Source organism: Ammospiza caudacuta, chromosome 19, assembly GCF_027887145.1.
Source record: "Ammospiza caudacuta isolate bAmmCau1 chromosome 19, bAmmCau1.pri, whole genome shotgun sequence".
NCBI classification, from domain to species: Eukaryota; Metazoa; Chordata; class Aves; order Passeriformes; family Passerellidae; genus Ammospiza; species Ammospiza caudacuta.
This window is the reverse complement of record NC_080611.1, coordinates 10,660,646-10,682,182: the sequence shown is the minus strand read 5'-3', so window position 1 is coordinate 10,682,182 and position 21,537 is coordinate 10,660,646. Positions and strand designations below refer to the sequence as shown.

The 21,537-nt window shown below is 46.4% G+C and overlaps 2 protein-coding genes across 4 annotated transcripts in view; both read left to right on the top strand.

Moving 5' to 3' along the window:
• Window positions 1–11,126, top strand: part of LOC131566301 (ATP-binding cassette sub-family A member 9-like) — a 31,448-nt gene extending 20,322 nt beyond the window's left edge. The window contains exons 23-39 of the mRNA XM_058817538.1: window positions 182–295; window positions 807–977; window positions 1,137–1,250; window positions 1,436–1,543; window positions 2,108–2,176; window positions 2,725–2,816; window positions 3,154–3,274; window positions 4,203–4,317; window positions 4,576–4,667; window positions 5,900–6,063; window positions 7,147–7,222; window positions 7,704–7,798; window positions 9,089–9,208; window positions 9,823–9,963; window positions 10,528–10,607; window positions 10,700–10,755; window positions 10,859–11,126. Coding sequence (XP_058673521.1) covers window positions 182–295; window positions 807–977; window positions 1,137–1,250; window positions 1,436–1,543; window positions 2,108–2,176; window positions 2,725–2,816; window positions 3,154–3,274; window positions 4,203–4,317; window positions 4,576–4,667; window positions 5,900–6,063; window positions 7,147–7,222; window positions 7,704–7,798; window positions 9,089–9,208; window positions 9,823–9,963; window positions 10,528–10,607; window positions 10,700–10,755; window positions 10,859–10,948 — 1,818 coding nt within the window. The 3' untranslated portion in view covers window positions 10,949–11,126. The remainder of the gene's footprint in view (window positions 1–181; window positions 296–806; window positions 978–1,136; window positions 1,251–1,435; window positions 1,544–2,107; window positions 2,177–2,724; window positions 2,817–3,153; window positions 3,275–4,202; window positions 4,318–4,575; window positions 4,668–5,899; window positions 6,064–7,146; window positions 7,223–7,703; window positions 7,799–9,088; window positions 9,209–9,822; window positions 9,964–10,527; window positions 10,608–10,699; window positions 10,756–10,858) is intronic.
• Window positions 11,127–12,946: 1,820 nt separating this feature from the next.
• The window catches only part of ABCA9 (ATP binding cassette subfamily A member 9), a 32,130-nt gene continuing 23,539 nt past the window's right edge, over window positions 12,947–21,537 (top strand). For all 3 annotated transcript variants that reach the window (XM_058817400.1, XM_058817401.1, XM_058817402.1), the window contains exons 1-10: window positions 12,947–13,302; window positions 15,354–15,463; window positions 15,868–16,084; window positions 17,017–17,175; window positions 17,432–17,532; window positions 17,754–17,980; window positions 18,852–18,990; window positions 19,355–19,540; window positions 20,475–20,622; window positions 21,085–21,256. In XM_058817400.1, coding sequence (XP_058673383.1) covers window positions 15,362–15,463; window positions 15,868–16,084; window positions 17,017–17,175; window positions 17,432–17,532; window positions 17,754–17,980; window positions 18,852–18,990; window positions 19,355–19,540; window positions 20,475–20,622; window positions 21,085–21,256 — 1,451 coding nt within the window. In that variant the 5' untranslated portion in view covers window positions 12,947–13,302; window positions 15,354–15,361. The remainder of the gene's footprint in view (window positions 13,303–15,353; window positions 15,464–15,867; window positions 16,085–17,016; window positions 17,176–17,431; window positions 17,533–17,753; window positions 17,981–18,851; window positions 18,991–19,354; window positions 19,541–20,474; window positions 20,623–21,084; window positions 21,257–21,537) is intronic.

Sequence of the window (21,537 nt, the reverse complement as noted above, 5' to 3'; positions counted from 1 at the left end):
AAATTCTAGGATGCTAAATGTCATTATTTTGTTCTTTTTGCCTTGTTTTCTGTTCTTAATCACCACTGGCTTACCATTAGTGCTCTGGCTCACTGGTGTGTTCAACCATCCCGTGAGCATTGAGCCAGCCAGGTTGACCCTGGGCAGCATCAGCCATGGATGACTGAATTTCTTCCCACAGGGAGAAAACCCAGAGCTGAAGCACTACATTTTCTTTGGCTTGTTCACCTACCTGCTGGTTTTGGCTGCTGGTTTGCCTCCTCTCTTTGCCATGAGCAGCGTGGAGGATTACAAGGTAAAGGGCACAGGGAGTGAATGCAATGCAAAATTTCTGGAGGGCACCAGTGGGGAGGCCCTGGCACAGATGCCCAGAGCAGCTGTGGCTGCCCCTGGATCCCTGGAATGTCCAAGGCCAGGCTGGACAGGGTTGGAGCACCCTGGGACAGTGGGGATGTCCCTGCCATGGCAGGGATGATCTTTAAGGTCCCTTCCACCCCAAACCATTGTGTGATTCTGTGTTTTCTAGGTAGGATGATAGAAGAAATTCAGTTAGATCAGTACCAAAGTGCACTTCTCTGCATCCCAGGGAACCAGCTGGGGCCCACAATAATGTGGATGTCAATAAAGCTTTTGAGACCTGAATGATTTAAATTTTTTTCCTTTTAGGAATGACGTGGTTTTAAACAAATGGTTGAACTAAGAATTGGAAGTGGTGGAAAGGAGAGAAAGGGGGTAGCAAAGGAATAGAGAAGGAGCAGGGTTGATGTTTTAGACTCTCCCTTTTCTCACTTTTGTCGTTTTTGCAGCTCCAGGCTCGCTCCCAGCTGCGGCTGGCGGGGCTCTTCCCCTCAGCCTACTGGTGTGGGCAGGCTCTGGTGGACATCCCCTTCTTCTGGAGCCTTCTGTGCCTCATGTTCGGGCTCCTGGTGCTCTTCACCCGCATCTGCCCCTTGGAGACCCGTGCTGTGCTGACCCTGGTGAGCTCTGGGCCAAGTGGGTGAATGGGAGCAGCTCCCTGCCCTCCTTTCACTGCAGGATTTGTCTTTAGAGAGTTTTATTTGCAATGGGCTTCTCTGGGCGAGTTGTCATGTATCCACAGGCACCTCCTGGTCACTGGTGTCTCTCTCTCTCTGCAGCTCATTTGCATCTTTGGTTATGGAATATCTCTTGTCCTCTTCGTTTATTTAATGGCCTTCAAATTTCACATGGGGCGAAGCAATCGTTACATTTGGTCCTTAATCTTCATTCTGGTAAGTGAGGAGAACCTTCACTCTGAAATCTTTGATTTACCCACCTTGCCAATTGGGGCTTTATTTCAAATTTATATCAATAAATTTCAGTTTATATCAATATTCAGCAGAATAACCTGAATCACTGACAAATACCCTGGCAATAATACATTAATGTTGTAAATAGTTTTTCTGCTTTATTCCAGGTGAATTATGTTGCTTTTATGCACAGTGACCATCATGAAGTGCTTTACTACATCTGCATGCTGATTCCTATGTTTCCCCCTGTGGGCTGGATCATGTTCTCTGGACTAGTAAGCAAAACACATCCTACTAAATTCAATAATAAATTCAATACTTATCCTATGGTGCAACCTGGCAAAGGAAGAGGCACTTCCCAAATTCCCAGTCAAAAAGAGAGAGTGGGAAAAGAAAAAGGAGTTTCAGGCTGTTTCAGGCCAAGATTTGACCTGTTAATCCTTTGTTTGATTGGGGTATTTTTGGTTTGTTTAGTCACTAAGAGCTGTTACAGCGGCTGTATTTTGGCAGCAGGGGTGGGATGGGAGGGGAAAGTGTTGGAATGGGAGAACCAGGAAAGAGGAAATTAGCTGGGAGAAGGCCAAAGACCTGGGAAGAGAGAAGCAGTGATGGAAAAGGTCAACTTAACCTGGCTGATTTGATGCCTCTGAATTTCTGTAGCCAAGGAAGTGACAACCCATTGAGGCAGTGAGAACCAAATTAAAAAATGAGGATCAAAGCTCCTTTATCCCATCCTGAAGAAAAGCTAAGCATCCCTACCTGCCCCTCTTGCTCTGACCCTGCCCTGAGACACGCTGTGCTGAGGAGTTTTCCAATTGACTCATCTCCTTTTCTTCCAGAATTTTCTCATGTACCACGATTTCAGCATTTTTGAGACATGGAATTACATCTACATGCCTGTCTTTGCAGTAAGGAGGGACTTGGAGATGGTTGCTTGGGCAGGGGTGACTGTCACTGATGCAGCGGGCTTGCACTGGGCTTGTAAACGCTCCCCATAAAGAAAGGATGAGTTTTGTAGTCAAAATTTCCCATTAAGTGTTGGCAAGGGAGGCAAATTCCAAGAAATCCTGGGCTTGTGCCTGATGTGGCCTTTGGATGAAGCAAAAATGGGGCAGGGGCCTAAGTGGAGTTCTTGTAGAAGGCAGAGATGTTATTAATAAACTGGTCATGCCAATGCTGCTGCTACAAAAGGATGAGAGGATTTCCCATCCCGTGGGATGTCTGTTGGGGTGCAGGTGGATTATCTGGGCTAGAGCTGCTGTAAGAAATCAAGGCTTTTGCAAATATTCTGCATATCAGAGAGGAATGTCTGCAAAGCATCAGTTTAGCTCCTTGCCCCTGCAGACCTTTTCAACAGCTGAAATTAATGAGATTAATGCATGCCTTTATAATTTAAATTAATGGGGTGTGTTGTTACCTTGTCTGCACCCAAACCTAATGAGTGTCTGCTTTTCAGCCATACATCCACTCTGTGATTTTTGCTTTCCTCCTGCGCTGTTTGGAGATGAGATATGGAGAAGCAGTCCCAGGGTTTGATCCCATCTTCAGGTGGGTCCCAGGGGTTCCTTGTGAGCCACAATTACCCTAGGCTGCAGGGTGGGCTTGGAGCTGCACAGCCTCCTGACAGCACGGGTAAAACACGTTATGTGAAAAATAACTGTTATGTAATTTTTCAGTGTGGTCAAAGTTGATAAGTTAAGAAATGCTTGTAGCGTTTTGTAATTAGGAAATACTTGGCTTCTGATTGTGATGTTGTGAATTAGAACATCAGCATTGTCTCACCCTTCTCATGAGACAGCAAATGCAATAAAAGTTTGCAAAACGCCCCTCAGTTGCCCCGTCTGTGGGTCAGAAAGGGGCTCAGTGTGACCCTGCTGCACTCCAGGATCCAGCAGGGCCGGGAGGAGCCCCAGCAGAACAAGGAGCCCCCCGGAGAGGAGCCCCCCGAGGTGCGGGCGGAGCGGGACCGCGTGCGCGCCGCGCTGGCCTCGCTGCAGCGCCAGCAGGTGAGCCCCGACCCAGCCCTCTGCACGCCCTGCTTCCACTCCCCATCATCCCCATCCTCCCAGCTCCCTCTTCATGCACTCAGAGCCCAGGAGATCCCTCTGACTGCCCTGGAGCACTCAAAACCCTGATGGGGGCTCGGAGACCTTGGCACAAAGCCCAAGACGTCTGTGCCTTTGGTTTTGACCCGTGGAAAAAATTACCAACCTTATATGAAGATTTAGAAGCCACAAAAATTTAAGTAGAATGATAGTTCATCACAAGGTGCAAAGTAGAATTTTGAGGGTTTTGGAATGGATGCTCGAAGTCCCAATATAGAAGAATTTGAGTGTGCCCTGTCCTTCTCCTTTCTGCTTCCCAGCCTCCATGCTCTAAGTGATGCTAGCACTTCTAGATTAGTTTAAGGTAGAAACTCCCTGTCTATTGTATTGTCCCTACAATAACTTCTTACTACTTATCACTTATCACATAAGTGATAAGTATTAAGAAGTTATTGTAGTTAATTACATGTAGTTTTTAGTATAAAAAACAGCACTGCCTCTGGGGGTGGTCAGTGTGCCTCAACCTGACCTGACCTCGGTCAGTCAGAAAAGGAATGTTATAAATAAGAGACAATAAACAACTTTGAGAGTGAGAACAGATAGAAAAGAGGCTTGTACACATCTCAGAGTCACTCTGACCAGCAGAAGTCCCGGGAAGATGTGATCTCACTGTCCAGCCCACGGTGGCACCACAAGGACTTTAGCTGGCCCTGTTATTTTTATTCCTATCTTGCATATTTTCCTGTTTTGGTTTTTTATTTTTTAACCTCTGTTTCATGGCTTTTTAATTTAGAAATTTCTCTTTTTCAAAGTCCTTAATGGTAAGAACAGATCAGCTGTCTCGGGGGGTAGGAGGAGAATTTTTATTTCCCTCTCTGTCTCTTCACAGGACTTGGTCATTGTCAACGGTTTGCGCAAGGAATACGAAGTCAAGACAGGCACTTCCATCTTTAAGAAAAGGAAAATACTTGCTGTCAAAAACCTCTCTTTTGGTGTTAAAAAAGGTTCAAGTACTTTTCTGCACTCCCTATAATATAAATGACTAAAATCTAAATGGAAGCTCTCATTTGGAGGCAATATTTTTGTTAGAATTTTCTGGTGGGCATTGAGACCTGGCACTCGGGGCTCCTGCATTCAAAATTTTAATTTATGGGGATAAAACAACCCTTTCTCCTACTGTACTTCTAAATATTACATAGAACACAGGGGAGCAGTCATATTACCAAGAAATATTATTAACAGTTTTTGCATATTTGTTCCAGGAGAAGTCTTAGGTCTGCTAGGACCCAACGGAGCTGGGAAAAGCACAACTCTGAACATGATTTCTGGAGGTGTAGCAGTGACTGCTGGGGAGGTAGGTGGCTCCTTGGAGCAGCTGCAGAGTTGACCTTGATGCATTTATAAATTAAGAATGTGATAAGGCAAGCCAGCAAAATCTTCCTACAATCAGGGGATGTATGGATGTTTATGTATAATTTATGTTTCCTGGATATTTACAGAGCTGAGAAAAAAGTTTTGATTTATGCCAAGCATAAATTGTAGTTTTCATCAAAGTCAGTGTTACAGATTTAAGAGTTTGAGCAACAGGAAATCTTCAGCTGGCATTGGAAACCCATTGTGAAATGTCTCGAGCCCTGTAAGAATTGTTGACATCTAAAAAACCCCAAAAATAACACTCTCCATAAACAACCTTGCAAAACCAGGAAATTGAAAACGAATGTGAGCAGCGTTGGGCCAGTGACAATCCATCATTAATTGCATGCAGAATGATTAATGGCATGGGCTGGGGGAGGAGAAATGCCATTGCTCTTACAGATTTGGGACTGAAGGTTGGAAATAAAAAAGTATTACTAGGAAAGGACAGGCTGGTGTTGGTAATATCACCCAAAGTGAAAAAGCAGATGGAGCAGGATCACCCTGTCATGGAGGGTGACCACTCCCAAGTGGCTGCTGACCACACAGCTGCTTGCCTTGGCCACTTGGACGGGGCTTGGGGCAACCTGGGCTGGTGGAAGGGGTGGGATGAACTCTGAAATAACTCCAAGCCAAAGCACCCTGTGATTGTGTGACCCCACAACCAGAGCTGTGTGTCTGTGCAGGTGCTGCCCAGGAGCCAAGATGAAGCTTCCCCCTGCCCAGGAGCCCTGGGCTGTTGGAAAATGTCCCTGCCCATTTTAGGGGTGGGATGGGATGAGCTCTGAGATGCCTCCCACCAAAGCCGCCTGTGATCGTGTGACACAACTGCAGAGCTGTGTGTCTGTGCAGGTGCTGTTCAGGGGCCAGGATGAAGCTCCCCCAGGCCCAGGGGCAACCTGAGCTGGTGGAAGATGTCCCTGCCCATTGTAGGGATGGGGTGGGTTGAGCTCTGAGATACTTCCCACCAAAGGGACTGTGTGACCCCACTCCCAGAGCTGTGTGTCTGTGCAGGTGCTGCTCAGGGGCCAGGATGAAGCCCCCCTGTGTCCCTGGGCTGGTGGGAGATGTTCCTGCCCATTGTAGGGGTGGGATGAGTTCTGAGACACCACCCAGCCACAGAAGCTCCCTGTGACTGTGTGACCCCACTCCCAGAGCTGTGTGTCTGTGCAGGTGCTGCTCAGGGGCCAGGATGAAGCCCCCCCATGCCCGGGGTCTCTGGGCTGGTGCCCACAGCAGGACCCGCTGTGGCCACACCTGACAGTGCTGCAGCACCTGGAGGCCTTCACTGCCATCAGGGGAATGAGGGAGGAAGATGCTGCTCTTGCCATCAGCTGGTAGGAAGTCAAATGATCTCATCCGTTGGTTCTGCCTCCCTCCTGAGGTGGGGAAGCCTTCCAGCCCGTCTGTTGCTGCTGGAAATGAAGGGTTGGGACTGTTTGCAAGCTAGGAATGATTTATTGCTCAGATAAACATCAATCTCAGAGGCTGTGAGATTTTACAGGAGCAAGCATTTGGCCATAGCTCAAGAGTAGTCACAAGTTTCTTCATTACAAGGCAACACAGAACTTTCTAAACCAATGGACAGTTACCACTGTTCATTCATTTATTATATTATAGAATTTTATTTTGCTTTTCTAATCTAACACCGTTACTAATCCTGCTGCAGTGCAGATACTTTTGTCTAATGGCTTCTGCCTCACAGGCACACAAATGCTTCTGTTATAACTTCTAAGTTCTCAGCTTATTCCATACAACCCCACCCTTATTATAAACCCTTCACCATCTTATCAATACAGTTTCTCACTTACTTAAGGCATACTCTCACCTACAGCTATAGAAATATAAATTTATTATCTTTCCGCTTAATATCTGTGTGTTGCATTTTTGCATCAATCTAAGCTTCTTCCAAGGCTGTAGAGTAAATCCTTCAGTGTCTGAGGAAGTTTCTGTTTTTCTGATTCCCACACCAGCCCTATCACTCTGTGATTTATAGGGTGGGGAAGGGTTTCTCTGTTAACAAAACTGGCTCGTGTGGTTAAGAGACAACATCTTCAATGCCTCTCCTTAGAGACGTGGCTTCTCCTGATGAGGTCTGGTGTTTTATACTGTTCTCAGTCCCTTGCCTATGAAGATTGTAACACAAGTTTACCTGGGAATATTCAGAAAAAAAATCAAACTTGTCTCAGTTCATGGGTAGTTGCATGAGTAACTCACTTCTCTCATTAGCTGTTCTTCTTGCCTTGAATTTCTGCAAAAATTCCTCAATTTAACATTCAAGTTAGGAGCAGAATCCCCAAGTAACCCAAAGTGATGGATATCAACCAAAATATGTCAGTGTCTGGTTCCTCAGCTCCCCTGACACAGAGGTTCCACACCAAGATGGTCATTTGAGGCTTTTCCCTTTCCATTCCCCACAGCATAGGAAGGACCTTGGATCTCCTGAAGCATTTCAAGAGCCCAGCGAGGAGTTTATCTGCTGGAGAAGCCAGAAAGGTGCGTGTTGGATTTGCCTTTGCTACTTCCCCAAGCCCTGCTCACTCTTTCTTGGACATGGTACAGAGGAAACCTTCAGCTGAGTGGGTTCCTGGCATCATTCATTTTCATCAATACCTTTTGAATCCATCCTGGCAGGATTCCCTCCCTCCTCCTCACCCCCTTTTGCCATTCTTTAAGTTCTGACCACAAACTGGATTTACAATCACCTCTTCACGCCCCACCACCTACATCTTCCAGTAAATGGGATGGAAAACCACTTCACTTTCACATCTTTGGCAGGCTCAGGGGTTCTGGGGAAATCTGATTTTAAGAGATTAAAACATTAACTGAGAACACTTGAAGTGGGATTTTTTTAAATCCCTGTTCCTTTTGTACTTCGGAATCAAGAGCTTCATCTTTGAAAAATTCATGGGGATTAAGGTGCGCCAGTTTCGCAGGTAAATAAAAGAGCCCTGACCTGATGTTGTTGCCATTCCAGCTGTCATTTGCTCTGAGCATCCTGGGAGGCCCAGCAGTGATGCTTTGGGATGAGCCCTCCGTGAGTGTGGACCCCAAAGGGCAGCGCCGCATGTGGTGAGCAGCCCTGGCCTGGCAGGAATGGGAATCTGGGGCAGGATTAAGAGGATGGGCTCACCCATCATTGCAGGAACTCTTGGGCAGGCAGAGGGGACAGTGGAGATCTGTCTTTTCCCTTTTCCCCAATGCCCAGGGGATAGGGAGAGCTTGCTGAGCTCCTCACTCAGCTGGCAGCAAACCCTGTAACATAATGGTCATTAATAAACCCAAAAAATTACTCCATCATGGTCATTATTACACCTCAGAAAATGACCCCATAATGGTCATTAATACACCCCAAAAGATGACCCCAAATGGTCATTAATACACCCCAAAAAATGACCCCATAATGGTCATTAATACATCCCAAAAAGTTTCAGTAGGCACCAGCTGAACCCATGCATTTGGTACAGAAGCCCAAATTTCTGTTTTCTTCAGAGCAAGGGAAGAATTTGTAGGAAGTTCTCCTTTGAGGCATTCAGGGCTGGTGTTTGCTTCAGCTTTTCATCAGTGCAAAAAATTTGGAGGGATGCTGACATGACAAATTACAACATCGCAGCGGCATCCAGGTCATCTTTAAACGAGAAAACTGAAGTCTTTTAAATAGTTCTCTGCTTTTTAATAACTTTAAAAAGTTGTTTCTATGGAGGGAGACATAGACCAGTGTTGGAGCCCTGGATGCTGAGAATTTTAAACTTTCTGTGCTGAAGGGCACAGACCCACAAGAAAATATTGCAATTGGCCTGAGGCTGTGGAGAAGCTTCCAAAATTGATTGATAACCCTGGGATTATGGCTGTAGAGTTTGATTGGAAGTTTGTAATATCACAGGGTGGAAAACTTAGAGTTTGGGGTTTTAGAATAGTAATATACATAGAGCAAGATGGAGGTTTTAGGGTGGAAGCTGCTCCTTCTTCTTCACCTTCTTCTCCTTCTTCTTCACCTTTTTCTTCCTTCTTCTCCATGGGTTTGGGTGGTTTTGTGTAATTGGACAGAAAAGCCTGCATTGCGGACTTCGAGTGATCAGTTATTGGGTTAAAAGTGAAAATAATTTAGGTGTCATTCCTTAATTGGATAGTTTGGCTTCAAAAGACCTTGTATAGAAAGATAGTTAGCTGTTGTGTATCCTGTTAATAGAATGCTGTAGAACTGATGACTTTTAATATAGATAAGAAATAACAAACATCTAAACCTGAACGTTGAATACCGCCTCTAGCGCTTCAATCCCCACCTTGGCAGAGGCAGAAAGAGAAGCCAGGATATTTCCTGTGGCCATTGCCAGGAAGTGACTGTGGTTCCTGTGTTGGCAGGAGGATGCTGGAGGCCTCCATGAGGAGCAGGGAGCGGGCAGCCATCCTGTGCACGCAGTCCCTGCCCGAGGCGGCGGCGATCTGCGACCGCGTGGCCGTCCTGGCGTGCGGCCGGCTCCGGTGGGCACGGCACCTGGGCTGGGCTTGGGGCTGGCTTGGGTTGGTTTGGGGTTGGTTTGGGGGTAGTCTGGGTTGGTTTGGGGTTAATCTGGGGTTGGGGTTCATTTGGGGTTAGAGTGGGGTTATGTTGGGGTTTGGTTGGGGTTAGTTAGGGTTAGTTTGGCTTCATTGGGGGGTTAGGGTTACATTTGGGTTAGTTTGGGTTTGGGGTTAGTTTGGGGTTAATCTGGGGGTTGGGGTTTGTTTGGGGTTCGTTCGGCTTACTTTGGGGTAAGGTTGGGGTTCGTTTAGCTTCGTTGGGGGTTGGGGTTATGTTTGGATGTAGTTTTGGGTTAGTTGGGGTTAGTTTGGCTTAGCTTGGGGTTAGTTGGGGGTTGGGGTTATTTTGGGATTATTTTGGGGTTAGCTGGGGTTAGTTTGGTTTTTTCAATTCCTGATCTAATGGCAAATACTTGTTAGGATGCTCCCACGTGTGTCACAATCAGTTTTGTGGGAGGTAGCATGGCATGAAGAGCTGATGAATAAGAGGATGCACAGCCACTCCTCAGCTCCCTCAAGCCATGGATTTATTCGCTGGTTGTGGTGGTCTGAGCCGTGTTTCCCCTCCTCTGCAGGTACATCGGTTCCCTTGAGGATCTCAAAAGGAAGTTTGGCACCAGTTACCGCCTAGAACTCAAGATGACAGACGCGGGGCAGAGCGATGCTCTGCACACCGAAATCCTGAACCTCTTCCCCCAGGCAGCTCGGCAGGAAAGGTCAGTGCCCATGGGCTGCCCACAGCCTGCGTTTGGGTTGGGATGCTCTCTTCCTCCTGCTGACCTTGCTCAGTGATTCACCTGGAGCGCAGTTACCCTACAAACCCTCCAAACTGCACTGTGACCATGCTCACAGGGGCTCTTGGGTGAGGGAAGAGACGAGAATGTTGACTCCATGTTTCAGAAGGCTGATTTATTATTTTATGGTATATATTACATTAAAACTATACTAAAAGAATAGAAGAAAAGGTTCTCATCAGAAGGCTGGCTAAGCTGAGAATAGAATCAGAAAGAATGATAACAAAGCTTCTGTCTCGGACAGAGAGTCCGCGCCAGCTGACTGTGATTGGCCATTAATCACAAACAAACCAACATGGACAAATCCCAGATGCACCTGTTGCATTCCACAGCAGCAGATAATCATTGTTTACATTTTGTTCCTGAGGCTTCTCAGCTTCTCAGGAGGAAAAATCCTAAGGAAAGGATTTTTCATTAAAATATATCTGCAACATCGCACTGCTGAGTCACAAGATGAATAATTCATTTTTTTCATTACTTTTTCAGGACTTCATCCATGCTCACCTACAAGATTCCAGTGGCAGACGCACTACCTCTGTCCAGGTCTTTCTCCCAGCTAGAAGCAGGTAAAAGGAAACAATCAGTAAAATAAGGAAATCACTTTCAAATGGTTTCTGTGGATTTGGGTTTTAAGGATGCTTTCTCCATCCCTCCGCAGCCAAACAGAATTTCAAGCTTGAGGAGTACAGCTTGTCACTGAACACGTTGCACCAGGTAGGCTTGTGCAGGAGCTCCAGGTTGGGAAAGGAAGAAATAAGCTGTGACCAGCACAAATACAGCCAGTCCATGGCAATGATGGGGTGCTTTCCCATTGCAGGTGTTTGTAGACCTCACCAGGGATGCAGAGGAGCACGACCTGGAGGTGGCCTCCAACGGGGCTGTGGAGCAGAGACCCCTTCAGCCCTGATTGCTGGAGCCACAGTGGGAAATACTCCATGCATTTCATCAGTGTGACTGAATTTCATCAGTGAAATCACTGCTAGCTGTGGTCAGCTGCAGCCCCAGCACTCGGTGACCCACGTCACAGCACACACAGCCCTGCAGGTGTTCTGCCTCACAGAGAAAAGAGAGTTATTATTTTAATAAATAAAGCCTTTATCCTTTGACGTATCTCATCTGTGGCCCTGCTCAGGGTGGCTCATGGGGTTTGAATTCCTGACCCTGAAGCTGTGAGGGACACTGGGCTGGGATGGGGGCTCAGTCCCTGGGGAGAACCAGGAGCAAACCCTGGGGAGGCTCCGACACCTCACTCATCCATAGCAGGAGGACACCAGGTCTCTGCCTTGTCACACCTGAGAATCCTCACCCTCTGCCCGGTGGGATGTGGCCAGCACAGCTAGCCTGGTTCCTGGGAGAGAGAGGGACCAAATTTTGACCCGAAAAGCTGCTCTTGCTGTGAGTTCAGCTGCTCTTGCTGTGAGTTCCAGCTCTGGCCAACTTGGCCCATCTCATCCCCCCCACCGGGGCCAGGGACAGAGGAAAGGACTCAGCAGCGGCTGGATAAATGTAATGAAAACTGGCAGCTCTTTTGTCATCATCTATAAAAGCCAGTTATTAATTAGAGTCAAAATAAGGTGTGCTTTGACCCAAAACAGAGCTGAAGAGGGACAGCAGGCTGAGCCTTGCTTTGGTCATTGGGAAGAGAGGGTGGGTGCCTGGGAGGGATGGGGCAACTCATGGGGAGCTGGGGGCAAGCCCATCACCCTGACCCTGTCTGAGCAGGTCAGCATCTCCTCTTGGATTATCTGCCTGCTAGGGCTAGAGTTAAAAAGTAAATTAAAAAAGAAACAACACAAAAAACAACAAAAAAACCCAAACAAAAAAAAAACCCCCAAACCCAAAACAAAACAAAAAACAAACAAAAAAAACCCTAAACAAAACAGGAACTCCCTGCATCCAGGTGTTTCCCCCTGTGTCCTGTTGCCCTCTCCCCCAGCACCCTCTGGCAAAGGCTGGGAACCCACTGGAGGCCAGGGGCAGTGCCATCCCATGGGATGGACACAGCAGCAGGACCCTCACTGTGCCCTGAGCTGCCCTGGTTGCTGTGGGTGATGCTGGGGGTGCAGGCAGGGGTGGTGCTGGGCTGGGACACAGCAGGGAGAATCCTGCAGGAGCTTTGGGCAGGCAGGGATGTGTGTCTGGGCACTGCATGTGGGCCAGCAGGTACCAGCAGGTGGCTGCCCTGGCTCATGGATGGGCTGCTCCTGCCAGGAGCAGTGCCCAGAGCAGCCACCCACACCCCGGGGTTCTGTTTTCCACCTGGATCTCCCAACATCGGGGCTCTGCCAAGGTGGTGGGCAGGAAGGAGACTGAGATTCACTGCCTGGCACCTGAAGCTCCCCCTCTTCAGGTTAGGGTTGTTGGTTTTCCTTTGGGAAGGAGGGGAGAAGAAGGTTTGGACACCCAGGAGATGTTCTGGGGACAGGTTTAACTCCATCCCGTGCCCCGACTTACTGCACCTCAGCTGTCTGTCTCGCTCTGACACATCTGAATGGGATTTAAACCTTAGGGGTGTTTTTTTTTTCCTGCTAGGCAGAGCAGGAGGAAGCAAATCCAGCTGCTCCACTTTTCCTGTCCCAGCTGCTCAGGCTCCCTCCCAGCCCTGGTCCCTCAGCCCAAGGATGCTGCTTTGGGCAGCCACGCTCCAGAGCCTGGGCTGAAACCAAACCCATCCCCTTTAGGAGTGCGGGCTTAGTCAGGAGACATTTATTTCGGCGTTTCCAAGATGTTTTTTAGCTGGAAGAGCTGCAGCTATGCAGGAGGCAGCACTTCTCTGCTGCTCCTGCTCTGTGGCTGATGGCACGGGAAGAGTTTGCCACCTTTTGTCCTCCCCTGGCTGTGCTGTGACATCTCTGTTGACTTCAGCCCCACTTGCTGCACTGAGAAACACAGCAGAGTTTGCTAGAGAAAGGATTTCTGTGTGGTTTGTTGTGGGGCTGGTTTTTCTTCTCCTGGCCACCACTCAAGAATGTCCCGAGTTAACTTCTCGGGCGAGGCGCTCCAGCGCCCCAACAGCGAAGTGCTCTGTTTGCTTCTTCTGACACAAATAAAGCTGGAGCCCGGCCAGGGAGGAAGGACAAGGAAGCCAGGGGAACGAAAGAACCCATGATGTGAGGAATGTCTTTTGCAGAAGTGCCTGAGGGGGGAAAAAACGGGAAAAGAGAGCTGGGAGTTTTTGGGAGAGCCAGTCAAGCCCAGGGAGGCTCAGCACCTCTGCTCCTCAGGACAGGCTCTGGAGTCCTCTCAAACCTTCCTGCTGAGGTAAGGCTGAAGCATTCTTCCTAAACCTAAATAGCAAATGTTATTTTGAAGGTATGGAACCCCCCAGTAAATAATAATGCTGTTAATAACCCTGGATGAGGGTACAATGTGTTGGTAAGGGACGGGGCATCTTTCTAATAGGTAGGGTCAAGCTTAGGGGTGTTTAAAGGCAACAGAGTCTTTTAAACCTTGCTTTGAGATTAAATAACACACAAATGGAGCTCAGCTTGTGGCAGAGATTTATTTCCAGTGTTTCTCAGCACTACAAGGAGGCAGCAGCTCCAGCTCAGTATTTTAAATGATCCAGGACATATGAGGAGCAGGTTTCTTTCCCTACCTTCAGTGTAAGCTAAAGTTTGGATTTAAAAGTTCTGTCCATCCTATGCCTCTAAAAAAATCCTCCTAAAATACCACTGGAGCAAAGAAATCAGTTGTGCCACATTTCCCCCAGCTGCCCAAACCCTGCAGCAGCACGGGGTCAATGGGCACTGAGGGGTGACCTCACAGGGGACATGGGGCATGTCCAGGATGAGCTCCTGGTGTGCCACTGTCCACCCCAGGATCTCCTGGGACTGTCAGCCCGCTGAGGTTACTCCATGGGACCCTTAGATCCACCTGGCAAGGGACTTTAGCTGTGAAACAAACCTCGTGGCAGAGGTGGAGATGTGCAGGTGACACACAACCTCCTGATCCTCATTTCTGTGGGGTGAAAAAGCAACCAAGTCATAGCAAGTTTAAACCCACAGTTTATTCAAGGAAGTCTAGAAGTTATTACACACTAAATTCAAATTTTTATACACCTGGGTTTAGTGAGACCATCAGTGAGGAAAAACTGTTTAGAGATGGTGGAGGAAAAACTGTTTAGAGATGGTGGCAAAATCCAGGGCAAGTGTTTGCAGCCCATTTGTTGCAGCTGCTTTTCCAGCATTTCAGTGCCTGCTGTCTCATCACACCAAGATTCAGCCCCTGAGGGCTGAATAGAAATATCTGGAGGAAGATAAAGTCTGTTTTGCCTGTCAGCACCAGGAGGCATTGTCCCCCAGGGGAACAAGACAACGTAAATCTTCCTTCCCTATGACAGGAAGGCTTGAAGGGATTAGATCTGTAACGGCTCCGATTTTTCTACCTGAGAATCACTTAGGGAAGATCAGGATTTTGTTGAAAAGCAGATTTTAGCTCCAGATGTGACAGCAGAGCAGTTTGGCCATGTGAACAAAGCTCTTTTACATGGAGCTACTGAATCCTTTTGCTCATGGATATTTTATGAATGGTTAAAAGCACACGTCTCATCTGCAAAAATCTCACAGGCAGCTTTGTGCTTTACTTCTTTCAGTTCCTACATTAACCAGGCAAAATAATCCTTGTTTTGCTTGGACCATGTCATTTTGAGGATTCTGCCCTGTCTGTTGGAGTAACACCTCAGTGCACGCTTGTGGCCACTCGGTTTTATCTCATTTCTCATTAATTACCTGCCAGTGACATCTCTCCCACGCACTTCCAAGAATTTGCTCTCCATTAGCTCCGAGGTCCCTTCAGCAGATGCTGTTTTACACAAGAGCTCAGCTCACACCACAGCCAGGAGTTGCTCAACACTTCTTGGTGCTGAGCCTAAACCACATTAAAATTGCAAGCAAAAGGATTTTAGGGATTTTAATTGACTATATTGTTGTTGTTTCTTGGATATGGAGCCCACCCAAGATTATTAGGTCATGTAATGTGATAGTCCCCTTATATTTCATCAATAAATGATGAACTCCTCCCAAACTCCCCATGCTGAAGCATGGAAGCCTGAAATTCTGATTTCTATCAGCGTTTGCTGCTGAGCTGTGAGGGTTGGAGTGTGTTGAGGGTGATGAAGTCTCTTGGACCCTGTGCTGCGGGGGTGGTTGTGCTCAGCACACAACATCTGAGTTTCTTCAGCTCATTCTTGCTGTAAAAAGGGAGAAAAAGCTTCACTGCACATCTGCAAGGACTGTGCAAATAAAACCAGTTGCTGCTGATTTGGCTTTTGTTGTATTTGAAAGCAATTTTCAAAAAGAATTTGTCTCTAGGTTCAAAGATGAAGACAGTCCAGAGGAATATAAGTGTATTCCAGCAAACTAAAATTCTCTTGTGGAAAAATGTCCTGATCAAGTGGAGGATGAAGACGCAGAGCTTTCAGGTAAGAAAAAATTAAAAATAAAACCAAAATAGTAGCTAAATACTGAGAGTGGCCAATCCCTGCATGTCCCTAGACACCAACTTCTTTGGGTAAAATTAGAACCTAAAGTACTTTTGAGAAGCCTGACTGGTAATGAACACTTGGAGACTTGAATTATTTTTTTTTAATGGTGATATTTATGTCTGACTTGTGACAAATGAGGGCACAGATGGGTTCTTGGAGCAGGTGATGGGCACAATGCAGAGAATCTCTCCATCCCCACCTGAGAAATGGGTGTGAGCAAGTCCCTCTTATTTACATTTTAATCCCGCAACGGCTGAATTCCTCCCGCTCCCATTTTAATCCCACAAAGAACCTGCTTCTATCCTGCCATGACGTTCTCCTCCCCGCTCTCCCTGGTGCAGGAGTGGATCCTGTCCCTGCTCTTCCTGCCCCTGGTGTTCATCGTGTCCGGGTTTGTGTTCATGACGCAAAGCCGGCACCCCGAGGTGCCCGCCGAGCACCTGGGCTACCTGGACGACCCTGCCTTCAATGCCACCGGGGCCACCGTCACCTTCACCCCCGTCACTGCCACCACCAGGCACATCATGAGCAAAGTGGCCTCCAGCTCTGTCATGACGGGTGGGTTTTGCTTTTTAAACATTGGATTTTGTTGTTGTTGAAGCTGTTGCGCGTGCGCTGTGTTGTGGCGGTTCTTCAGCATCTTTGGTCAGCAGGTGGTTTAAAATTCATCCTAAATCCTCCATTTTCACAAATATTTCTTCTCTAGGATCTAAACTACCTGTGAGGCCAGCGTGCCCTTCTGAACTGGAAAGCTCTGCCTTACCTAATATTCCATAATACTTTTAAAACACATTAACAACATTCTTTTGAGGTGCATTTCTTCTCAACAGGTAAAGTCTCAGGAGATGGTTTTAAATTCATCCTAAATCCTCCATTTTCACAAATATTTCTTCTCTAGGATCTAAACTACCTGTGAGGCCAGTGTGCCCTTCTGAACTGGAAAGCTCTGCCTTACCTAATATTCCGTAATACTTTTAAAACACATTAACAACATTCTTTTGAGGTGCATTTCTTCTCAACAGGTAAAGTCTGAAGTATTTAGAGCTGCCTCCATGGCCAGTGAGTGTGGATGCCGTGGGACAGAGAGAGAGAAACGGCAAACAGCAGCTTGTGAGAAGTTTTAGGGAGCTGGAAAGATGTGATAACTTGTTGACTATAAACAATTTGCACGTGGTGGTTTTCTACTTTATTTTTCTGTTCCTCTAAAGGACAGTGCGTGAGAAAGAGGTTTATGTTGGTTAGCCAATAGAATAGAACCTATCGTACCACTCTATAAAAACTGCGCGGTTCTTTTGAATAAAGCTTTTTTTGCCTTTTCTACAATCCTGCCTCTCACCTGTTCCTGCCCCGACCCTGGCACAAGAGTGACAAGTGAGAACTGGAAAAGGAGGAGTTGCAGTGCTGAGAAAGCAGAACATTCCCTCAACGCCTCTGGACACAATTCCAGACTCACAAAATCTCATGGCAGTATTTTTTCTGGCACTCCACAGGTATAAAACTAGTGGAAGTGGATGATGAGAGAGCCATGGAGAAAGCCTGGATTTCAAACAGGGAAACTATAGGAGTTGTATTTAAGGACAACTTCTCCTACCACCTCAGGTTTCCTACCACCCATGTGATTCTTCCTAATGAAGTCATTGGAGACGTAGGTAATACAAAATGAGAATTTCAGGGTGTGGAATGAGAATGCCTGGTGTGGACAGGGTGGGAATAATCCACATTTGTTAAGTGATGGAATGAACTGTGGTTTGGGGGTTTTTTTGGTTTGAATTTGGGTGGTTTGGGTTTTTTTTCCTTGTTACTGTCCTTTTGAAGATTTTCCCATAGTGCCAGTGTGTTCTTGTCATTACATTTAATAATGAAAATTAATCACTTTTCATTAGTGTGATGCCCTTTGCCTTGCAGATGCCTGCTATAACTTCTCCTTGAAGAGCTGTGAGAGCCCAAGGTACTGGTACAAAGGCTTCCTGTCCCTGCAGTCCAGCATTGATGCTGCCATTATAGAGGTAAATCCAATTTAGGAACTGATGGAGACATCCTTTTATTTTAAATATAATATAGGAAAGGCAAACTCTGCTGCGGGAATAGCAAGGGATGGCTTTGTCAGAAAATAAAGCTGCTTTTAAAACTTAATCCAGGGAGGATGAAGCAGAATATTCCTTGTATAAATGCATCCCACTGCAGGAAATAAGCAAAACACTGATCTGTTGACCTTGCATTCCTTTAGATGGTGACAAATCATTCTGTTTGGGAAGAAATGGAATCCATTGCTGGTGCCAGAATGAAGTCCCAGAGCATCATGTTCTCCATCAGCCTGGAGTATGGCTACTTCATGGTCATTATCGTGATGTGCTTCTTGCCCTTCATGTATTTCTTATCAAGGAATGTCACACGAGAAAAGAAGCAGCTCAAAGAACTGATGAAGACCATGGGCCTGCAGGACATTTCATTTTGGTGAGCTCTTTTTTAACTGGAACACATTTGCCAAAAATCAGCCTGTTCCTGGGCACTTGTGGTGTTTTCTGAGTCCCCAGGATATAGGAGGAATTGAGAATCTGACTCCGTGTTCTTAGAAGGCTAATTTATTATTTTATGTACTTGTATTATATTAAAGAAATATATACTAAAACTATGCTAAAGAATAGAGAAAGGTTACAGACAGAAGGTTACAAAGAATGATAATGAAAACTCGTGACTCTCTCCAGAGTCCCGACACAGCCTGACCGCGATTGGTCATTAAATAAAAACAATTCACATGAATCCGATGAAACAATCACCTGTTGGATAAACAATCTCCAAGCACATTCCAAAGCAGCAAATACAGGAGAAGCAAAGAGTTAATATTATTTTCCTTTTCTCTGAGGCTTCTTGCCTTCTCTAGAGAAGAAATCCTGGTGAAGGGATTTTTCAGAAAATATGACAGTGACAGGCATTTGAGAAGCCAATTAATGAGTTTAACAGGTTTATAACTTTACTCCAGCACTCTGTGAGATCGATTCCTGGTAGAGACAAGGAAACACCGTTGTGCAAATACTTCAATCAGTCAAGGAAAAACATACTTGCATTGATTGAAAATTTATGTCAAATGTTAATTGATGCAACTGATCAGTGCATTTGTTCAGTTTCTCATCCAAAGTGTTGAGCATGGCAATGGTGTCCTCTGCTGTCTGGGGCATTTCCTCCTAAGCTGGATCACCTGAGGACGTGAAAAAGAAACGATTGCCATGGGGAATAATCAATATTTCAATTTAAACACTTCTGACTGATAAGCTGTAAGCAGAGGCGTTAATGACCCCCAGGGCTGATGGCACCTGTCCCTCCCCAGGCTGTCCTGGAGTTTGCTGTACTCCCTTTATGTGCTGATCTTCTCCTGCCTGCTGACGGCCCTCGTGCTGCGCCACCGCTTCTTCGCCAGCAGCTTCCCTGCAGTCTTACTCCTCTTCTTCCTCTATGGCCTGGCGTGTGTAAGTCCGGCTTTAAAGCCAGATTTCCTCCCCATGTGATTTATTACCCTGTTGATGAGCCTGAGCATTGCTCCAGAGCCTTTTGCACAAGGCTCAGGATCTTTGTGGGCCGCGCTGGCTGGAACATCTGAGTGGTTTTCTAGGCCAGCAGAAGAGATTTGGTTTGCAGCCTGAAGGGCTGACAGGCTCTTGTTTGGCTACAAAAGGCACAGTTTGAAACTCAGATCAACCCACTAAGAAGGGCTTTAGTGGGTTTTATTGCACAGACTCAGCTCAGCACAGATCTGATGCCTGGCAGGTGGAAGTGCTGCTGTTTGGAATATTTCTTTCTTTCAGTGGTTGAAGGAAAGCCCTGTCCTTACAGGTCCACCTGGTTTTCATGCTCTGCTCCCTCTTAAGGACCTCCAAGCTTGCCAGCTCCACAGGCTTCCTCATCATCTTCATCTTCGGGTTCCTGAGCCTGGCAGTGCTGATAGAAGAAGTCCCCAATCCCCTGAAGTGGTTCCTTGGTCTCATGTGTCCTTTTGCTTTCAACACCGGCATTGTCAAGGTAGGGGGGCACCACCCCTGCAGCTGAACCTTCCTTCCTTCCCCTGCTGGTGGAGAAAGGTGCAGGAATTCCTGCCCTTAGCTCAAAAATCCAGCTGGAAACCACCCAGGCATTTTCCCTTCCTCTGCACATCCCCCAGGTGAGCTGAGCTGTGCTGGCCAGCACTGAGGGGCTCCAACACCCCCATCCCATTCCCCTGCTTCAAAAACAGCTGAATGCAGAGACAAGCAGGGCCCTTGGCGCAAAACATCTGCTGTTGTGCATGTCTGCAGCTTCCACATGGTCCCATCCTGCACACAACAGCCCCATTATCCTCGGGAACATCAGGGACAGCATCCTTGGCTGCCCCAGCCCTTCCCCTGCTCCTTCCTGGCAGCAGGGATGGTGCAAACGCAGCTCTGGATGGATTCCTGCTGCTGCTGCCCTTCCTCCATCCCCACCCTGCAGAAATCCATTTCCCACTTCTCCATTAGTCATAGCTGCACAGCTCTTGCTAGCTCTGGTAATTTAATATTCGATTTCTTGATATATATTTTTTAAAAATCTGCCTGGGAGAGGAGATTTCTGCAGCAGCAGAAAAAGGGACTGACTTTGTTAATTTGCCATATGGTTAAATCAATCGTTATGTAAATTATAACACTTTTGTCGTGACTCTATCACATCAAGAGTGCCCATATCAGGTTTTTTTAATTGATCTCCTCTAAAACTCTGATATTTTCTTCTGTTTCTGGATTGTTATGAAAAATTCTGGATAAAAGCATGAAGATCTCTGCGTGGAGTTAATTCATTCCACCTCCCCTTTAGAGAGAAAATAAAAACAGTTGGTCAGTACTGCAGATGATTTCTGGATCAAGAAACAGAGTTGCATCAATAGTTTGGTAGCATCTGCATATTTTTCCAGCCTGAAATTATTCTTCTTCCTCTTTTATTTCAGATTTTTGATTTAGAGAAATATGGAATAGGTTTCTCCTTTTCCAACCTTATGGAGGAAGCATACTTTTTATTTTCAACCTACATGCTGCTGGTGTTTGACTCAGTCTTGTACATGCTGCTGGCTCTGTATTTCGACAAAATTCTGCCAGGTGGGAATGATTTATTTTTATTTACATGGATTGCATGGGCTATATCAAGGAAATGATGGGCTGCTCCTTTCTTGGACTAAACCAAAATAAGGTTTAGGCTAAAAGAAATTTATGGTGTCATGGAGTGATTTTTCTGTTTCTGGCACATGCCAGATTCAGAGAATCAATAACAACAAAATATTTAACATTTTAAATGTAATATTTTTTCTTTCTAATTATGAGATTATAGTGTAATAATGTGTAGGACAATACTTTAATTCATTACAAAACCACTGAATTCATGACCTAATTCCCTTGAGCCACCCTTCTTGTCTCCTCTACTTCTGCTCCAAACCTGGCAGGGGGTTGACTGGAAAAAAGCACCAATTTTGTGCTATTTGAAACTCCTTAAAGTTTAGCCTAGCATGGTGTCTTGGCTGTGCCTTTGGCTGATGTCAGGCCATCTTTCTGCTTTCCTGGCAGGCAAATATGGGATCCCAGCCCCTCCTTTGTTCTTCCTGAAGGCCTCGTACTGGATGAGGAGCAGGAGAGGCTCCAGCAGGGACGTGCCCAGAGCCACAGCAAACCCTGAGGAGCTCCTGGGGGACGATGTGGAGCCTGTGCCCCCCGAATTCCTGGGCAAAGAGGCCATCAGGTTCAGAGAGAAGGGCTTGCTTGTGTCTGCTTTAGCGCTCCCCACTCCTTCCATCAGCTTGGGTTGGACTTTTCGAGGCTGTTTTCATGTTCGTGGGGCTCTTGCAAAACATTTTGTTTCACAGAGAAAAATTAGAGATAAAAAGATAATTCAGACTGGTCTCTAAAAGTGAGATTTAGGTAAATTTATGTTAAAAAATAACTGGGGTTTTTTTGTTGTTGTGGACTTTCAATGTTCTTTAGGGACAAAAGGGAGAATAAAGAGGGTAACCCACTGTGAAA